Below are 8,135 nucleotides of genomic sequence, written 5' to 3'. Positions count from 1 at the left end.
TATATATATATATATATATATATATATATATATATACGAGATGGACATAACCCTAAACATAATTACCTGGAAGGTTGAAGAAGACGATAATGGAGGCAGAATTGAAGGTTGAAGAAGACGACATTGGAGGCAGGATTGAAGGTTGAAGAAGATGACGATGGAGCGATGGATTGAAGGGTGAGAGCGTAAGCGGTGGGGAGCGATTTTGCCTGAAATCGTTTAGGGTTTATGAAATTGAATTGGGTTAGGGCGATGAAATCGTTCCTGTTGGCGATGAAATCCGATTTCAGGAATTTAGGGAGGGAATTGGTTTTCTGTTGGAGATGAAATCGTTTAGCGATGAAATAGGATAGAGTTTTTGATTTGAACGGGTTTTTGATTTGAACGGGTTGAGGAATTGCTTTGATAGGTTGTACCATTAGCAATAAAAGTTGTTTTTAAGTAATTTGGCATTAATTGGTAGTACTATATGCTTAAAAGGTTGTTTTTAATAATTTTAAGAGTTTTAGTCAGATGCTTTATAAGCTAGTATAGATATATTAATTTTTGTGTTACTAAAAAATAAAGTATACCTCTAAAAAATAATAAATAAATTATATTTATAGTCCATGTGGTTGTCACTTATGGACCTTGTTAACACCGTTAGTCACAAATGTTAAAAGCGAAATAAAATGACAAATACAGTGATAAAAAAATATAATTAATTTAAATTAAAGAATATATCTAATTTATATTTTAGTAACACAAAAATTCCTATATATGTGTTTATTTATATGAATTAGGAAGAACTGCCACCTCCTCTATAAGAGGAGTAAGAGCTATAAGAGCTGAACGATTATTCCTATCCAGCGCAGTATTGCTTTTGGTGACAAGTTTCCTGATCAAATTCTTGATAAAACCCAATTACAAAGATTTTTGGGAAGTCATTTATTTGAAAAAAAAAAGTCAAAAAGAAAAGCATATAATTGGGTTGGGATATTTGTCAAATGGACCGGCCCATACTTTTGATGGACCCAATCTAAAATGATACTATAGAAATAGATGGCCAAAGATTGGTCTCAGGCCGAGTCGAACACGGCTTAAATCGGTCCTGTTTCAAAATAGTGATCTTGTAACTGGTAACGGTCCAAACCCAAATACGAAGGTCCGATGAAGGTGTATGAGACCCGGTTATGAGAATCGGACCAGGACCGGGCCCAACCGGTCCTATATTAAAAAAAACAATATGATTTTTTAACTAAATTCTTTTGAAGTTTAAAAAAAATACAAATGTATTATTCCAATATACTTGAAAATATGTAACTGGGTAAATTGAATACACTTAAAAAGTATGTTTTTTTGGGAGAATTATGAACGTTTGTGAGTTGGTATCTTCCTTCATACATCATATGACTTACATATATTGAATAGAGAATAAATGAGATAATTACATACACTTAAAAAATACGTTTTATTATAATTTTGTAATTAATTACTAATCAAATATACTTAGAAAATTAGAAATACATTTAAAAAATACATTTATTTGAAAATTTTGGCGTGTTTTTTAACGAAAAAACTGTAACTAGACCTTAAATAGCGGTCTCCATTGGTCCCGGGCCGGGCGATCCCAGTTCTCTGCCAATTCCAGAGCGGACCAAGTCCATTTAACCTCTCTAAATGATATCTTCCAATCTTGGGCTTAATGGACCCAATTTATAAAGATGAATGGCCCATGCTTTTAAATCTATTTCATCATAATGATAATTACGATTAAGGGGTAATTTCGTCTTTTTTCCTTCATAACTGTTGAAGAAACAATAACATACATCTTGGTTATTTCCAAGGTTCTAAATGGTATAAGACGATGTTAAACCTTAAGTCTTACATGTCAGTTGTCATGACGAGTAAGTGACATTTTTCAAGACGTGACATAAGATGACAAATTTATATGTATATATAGAATGACCATATCAAATGAGAACTCAGTAGTTTGCAATAATCGTGAGATCCAATGTGAGTCAATTATTTAAGATAATTAATGTTAATTTCTTAAAATAAAGTAAATTGGTAAATTAGTAATTTTATCTTCCCAATTTGTATTTACTTAAATTATTTAACTACTTTATCTCTCTCTCTATATATTTAATGACTCTTTCTATCTCTCCATATTTAACGACTCTCTCTCTCTCTCACACACACACACACATGCTTTTTTGCTTTTGATTGTTCCTGTAGTATGTACCAATTGTCTGTGTAAAGCCAACTCGAGACGGGTTATGTCTGATAAAATGCATCACAATGTGTATTTTTTTAAGTGTATCAGGTAGCACTGCTTTACGAAGTGTATCGGGTAGCGTTGAATTATTTTCGTTATGTTATGAAGGATATTACAATGTGCATTTTCGTTGTTTTACAAAAGGTATGACAGTGTGCATCTTGTATGTATATTGTGTATCATAGTGAATATTGTTTGTATGCATCTTTTTTAACAGTGTCAATGTTTTTTTTAGGTATCACATTATGTACCTTATGTTCACATGGTGTTCACCAGAATAAGGTTCGTCGAAGAGAAGAGAAAAGAGATAAAATTTCTAAACTACCTAAAATGCCCTTTGGTTAAAATTTTAAGTCAAAATTACCAAAAATTATTAATTTTCTATTATATCTTTGATTTATGATTGAGATTGAATCTCACAATTATCACAAATTACTGAGTTCTAGAAAAACCCCGATATAGAATCGAGTATATATATATATGGGCATAATTAAATGAGTTCCATATGTTGTGATAACCGTGATAACTTTTACCTAAAGATATTGTTTTACATGTTTTTTTCTCATATAAGGCAAACATTTAATCTATTGATGAACATATATTTGTTTTACAATATCTTTGCTTCATATGTATTCGGTTTACAATGTAAAACCTTTTTAGATGTAAATTTTGTTTCACAAAAAAGGTAAAAGAGTTCATGTTGTGAAACAAATATATATTAATCTATATTCAAAATTTTCAAGGTTATTACAATTTCACGGGTTTACAAAAAAAAATCCTTCTATATATATGTTTTGTATATATTAATAAATCTAAATTCATATTAGAAGAAGAAAAATCATATGTATCAGCATTATATAAATAGTATCTAATAAATCCAAAATAGAATTTGGAATTGTAATTTTACAACTTCGTTTTAATTGTGAGTCCATGATGTGTGTGAATGTGTGAAACTGTAAGTGATGTGATTATGATTAAATTTTACAAAAGTGTAAATCTAACGTGGTATAAAAGCACAAAACCCTTAAAAAATTTAAAAACTAAAAGATTTTTTAAAATCACGCCTCCCAAGAAACTCAAGTCCTGCGGCACGCCATGCATGAGCAACGCCATACCGCGCCACCTTATAGAAACGCTATAGGCCATATCGTAACGACGGGTACGCGTCTTCCGTTTTGGCGCGCCTTTTAGAACCATGGTTATTTTCGTGTCATATAGGTGCAACCGATATTCTAATGGTTAAGGGCAATTTTGTCTTCTCATTTCAAAATTCACGAGTCGAATGTCAAGTAGAATATCATCATTCCGTTTCCTCAGATTTTGTAAATTTGGAAGTACTTAATTCTCGTTGCTATGAAAAAAAAAGGTAAATTACATTAAAAAGTATAGCCAAAAATCGACTGCATTCATAGTTTGGAGAACATAAACTTAGATACGGGACCCTTTCGTTAGATTCCTAAAATATGAATAAAAGTTGGGTTCATTTTAATGCAAATTGCACCCTTCGACCACAATTCACTTACGTCACACTTGACAAAACTAAATTAAATGCAATTTTGAACATTCTGTTTAAAAATGACGATTGTTTGATAAGTATACTCAATAAAAGATCATTTAAATAGTAAGAACTTCCATTTTAATCCTTTAAACCATGTTTAACCAGAATTCTATTCAATAAAAGTATCGAATTCAAGAAAGAATAAAAATTTCTTTGTGGTCATGGAGGTTCAAATGCAATGACTCGGGGCTACCCGCGAAACAAGTGGTCACACTGGAATTAGTCGCCTCGCATATCGGGTTGGATATCCAGGTTAATCAAAAAAAGTTTTTACTATTTTGGACTAGATCAACTACCTAGACCTTGTAACAGAAGTAATTATAACTTTGAAGGTTTATAAAGATTGAAATCAAGATCATCTCCAACAAGTATGCTATATTTTTTTTCCTTTTAAATTTGGAGATTTTTTCTTTCTCTCTCATTTTTTCCTCTATTTTAAAAGATAATTTAGCATAGCCATGGAACATATTTTTCTCAAATCTCTAAAATTTCTAAAATAACATAACTGTAGGAGATACTCTAATTAACCTAAACACTTACCGGTAAGAATCAACAGTCTCACATATTTTATCGAGTAAGGTTATGATCCATTAAAACGGTACGTATGAAACAATTTACCCTGTAAGTATTTACAGGCAATAGTTGCCACTTTCACTTATCGGGTAAGATTTTCGGTTCTGTCATTGCTTTAAGATTTTCGGTCCTTATCATGTTCACCTAATAAAGTAAATGATCCGATAAACGTTTATCGAATTTGATAAACAACCCCTGATTAGTATTAGTAGTAAATAAAATAAGAAAAATGAAAACTTGTGTAACAAGGCCTGTAAATTAAACACCATAACAAGTAATCTGTGAAGGTTGACTTTGACCCTATCACAAACATAAAGTCTTCTTCCTCCTCATTCCTCATTTACATACTTAACCTTTAACTTCAACCACTCCATCACCTTAATCTTCCAAATCAAACACACACACACACACATATATATATATACATACATACATACATATATATATATATATATACATATACATATACAGGCAAACACAAAGATCTCTATTTTTTGATATCCCAGCACCTTTAAACTTCAAGAAAAGTGAAAAAACGCCAAGAGATGTCTTCGTCTATGTCAAGATTGATTTGGGATAATTCTATGTTATCTTTGAAATCTTCCGATAAATCTCTCCCATTTAATCCGATTTCAAAAACACCTTTCTTGAAGAACAAGGAATATGCATGGAATTTGCAGGGCAGAAGTTGCAGAAGCTTGCAGTACTTGATCAACAAGCCGATGAATCAACAAACTATGTTTGTGATAAGAAGCAACGTTAATCCACCACCAGCTGGAGTTCCAGATCCTTCTGGACCTCCTTCTGGTTCCTTGTAAGATCCAATATAATTAACCCCCTTTTGTTCTCAATTAACTGCACTTTCTTCTAGCTTCTCTAGGGTTTCTAGAGAGAGAAAAATAATGGGTCCCACTTTAGTTTTCTAAAGAGAGGAAAAACCAGAAAGATTTGAACCAATTGGATGTGGGTTCGAGATCAGACGATTGGTAATCACATGTGTATGTATAGATGCTTGCTTATACGTACATCTATCAGACGTTCTTGATCAATCCAACTACTGTAAGTTGAGATTCTTGAACCATTTGGACATGGGTTTGGTGACGTTTGAATCCTTAACTTCGTAGGAGGCCAAAGACTCCTATACCGTTAGGTCAAAGACCCTTTAGTAATACGTAACTACTTTGATTTCTCATTTTATTTAAATTTTTTGCAGGAGAAATTGGATTGTGGGAATTGTGTTAACATTCGTTTTACCATTTTTCACCCATAAATGGGGATCATTTCTTCTACTAAAAAGTAAGGAATCAAAATGTAAATTGAAGATCGTTCAAGAAAAGATTCATCGATCGATTTATTTTTGAATTGAAAAAGATCGAATTCTGATGAATTTGTAGATAAAATAGACAAGAAAATAGAGACGACGGAGCATGTCGTAAAAGGTATAGAAAAGGTGGCGGAAAGAGTTGATAAAGTGATTGATAGCATAACTGATGATCTTCCGGAAGAGAGCAAACTGAAGAAGGCTTTGGTATTTGTGGATGAAATTGCCGAAGGAGTCGCTAAAACTGCTCATGTTGCAGATACTATCATCAATAAGGTTTTTCCCTCTCGATCTTCCTGTTTTTATAGATTATGTGTAACCAATACAACCCAATCTCAAACGTCCATTTCATTTGATTAATATGTTATTTCATAGAAGTTTTGATTGTTTCATAATATAAATTATTGATCATAATTAATGAACAATATTCATCTTTCATAAATTTTCAAATCATAATAAATAAACTCTCATCATTTCCATAAATATCTCAATTTATTGGGTTGTAAAAATGCGATGGGTTGTATTTGAAACAATATATCACAATGTCTTTTTGGCGTAATACGAAGTGTATCACAATATATCAGATAATGCTGTTTACTAAGTGTATCACACTGTGGTTTTTGTTATTTAATGAAACATATCACAGTGTGCATCATTTGTTTGCCATAATAAGGTTCGTCGGAATAAAGCTCGGAGGAAAGAGGAGAGATGATAGCTTTTTCAAATACCTAAAACACTCTTTCATTAAAACTTTAAGTCAAATTATCGAAATTATTATTCTCCTAATTTAACCATTAATTTGTTGTTGAGATTAAATCTCACAGTTATCACAAACTAATCAATTTTTCCTTGAACGACCCCATGTATGTGTGTATATATATGTGTGGATCCAAATTTTTTGTTAATGAAGGTCAGAATTTGAATTTATAAAAATTTTAGGTTATATCCAAATTAACATGTATTTATTTTGTGCATTTACGAGTAATAATATATTTTTGAAATACAAAAAAACACTATTATACATTTATATAAAATATTTTTAATATTAAATCTTATATTTATTTATCGTCTTGGACAATCGTTTGCTATTGCGTGTGGACTTGTATATTATATAACCCCCCCCACCAAACAAGATTAAACATTTAATTGATGTTTTCTTTTGCGGATTTTAAGGAAAATTAATATATTAATTAAGGTCCATTTAATAATAAAACATCCAATTTTTTATTTTTAGAAATTTAATTTAAAACCCAAGTGGAGGTATGTGCATGTTAGGTTGTAATTTTATTAAAACTATATATATATATATATATATATATATATATATATATATATATAGAAAAGTGCACTTACTAACATGTTTTTTTTATTGTGAAGCGGAGGATAAACGAGTGTGCGATACACGTTTCTATTTATATTAATAATAGACGTGAATTTTTTTACAACATTCATGATAATTGTAATAACTTTGAGAATTTGTGCATCATCTATTATTTCACATATATTTTTTTATTCTAAGATCAGAATTTGGAATATTGAGTAACATATACTTGTTTTACATTGTGTTTGTTTCAGGTGTACTCATTTCACAATGTGAACCCAAAAAATACGCACAAAAAGTCACATTATGAACCGATTACATGTGAAACAAATACATTGTGAAACAAATATATCAATACATTAAATACTATACATAAATATAAAAAAGTCGTATAAAATAACACATTATGCACAAGTTCTCAAGGTTCTCTTTATTTTAAGGGTTCTTTCTTAAATTATTAATCTTATATATATATATATATATATATATATATATATAAAATTAATTAATTGATTTAAAATAGTGAAAATGGAAATGGAGCAGGTGGAAGAAGCTGAAGATAAATTGGATTCATTTATTCACCAGGAAAACCAAAAGGGGGAGGAGACTGCACAAAAGGCTAAAGACAAAGAGAGTCAAGAAATCACTGCCCAAGATCAAGAAAATGATAAATAAAATTAAAATCAATTAATTATTTAATTTCATTTGGTCAATCTTGACCACATCCATCGATATTTTTTATTACTAGAAGGATACTCGTGTAATTCAGCGAGATAAATCTCGATTTTAATGTTTAGTTTTTATTCTTTGTCTCTATCGATATAATGCGATTTTATGTGGTTTTGAGAAAACAATAATGTTTTTATTTTTGAATAAAATATAAATTTAAAGATAGCGTAAAAATTTGAAAATAAATAAATCGATATTAGTATCAAATTAACTATTTAGTAGTTCTCGTTTTTTGGTGTAACTTCTTTAATTCAATTTTTTTATTATAACTTAATTTAGATTTAATAACAAAGTAATTTTAGTTTTGGTTTAATAACATAATTTTTTTTATAAAAATAATAATTAAACATTCTGTTAGAACTCAATGATTATCTTA

The 8,135-nt window shown here is 30.1% G+C and overlaps 1 protein-coding gene across 3 annotated transcripts; it reads left to right on the top strand.

The window, feature by feature from the left end:
- Positions 1-4,785: 4,785 nt before the first annotated feature.
- Positions 4,786-7,810, top strand: LOC112511756. 3 transcript variants are annotated; one of them, XM_025117490.1, is made up of 4 exons: positions 4,786-5,202; positions 5,602-5,684; positions 5,783-5,985; positions 7,574-7,810. In XM_025117490.1, exons 1-4 carry the CDS (start codon positions 4,934-4,936, stop codon positions 7,703-7,705), a joined length of 687 nt encoding a protein of 228 aa, XP_024973258.1. In that variant the 5' UTR covers positions 4,786-4,933; the 3' UTR covers positions 7,706-7,810. The 3 variants fall into 3 exon arrangements, with proteins under 3 accessions (XP_024973258.1, XP_024973257.1, XP_024973259.1); XM_025117489.1 differs by having other exon boundaries at positions 7,571-7,810; XM_025117491.1 differs by having other exon boundaries at positions 7,554-7,581.
- Positions 7,811-8,135: the final 325 nt, after the last annotated feature.

Source organism: Cynara cardunculus, assembly GCF_001531365.2.
Source record: "Cynara cardunculus var. scolymus isolate 2C chromosome LG 4, CcrdV1, whole genome shotgun sequence".
Lineage (NCBI taxonomy): Eukaryota > Viridiplantae > Streptophyta > Magnoliopsida > Asterales > Asteraceae > Cynara > Cynara cardunculus.
Note: the sequence above shows the minus strand (reverse complement) of the source record. Positions and strands in the feature narration are given on the sequence as shown.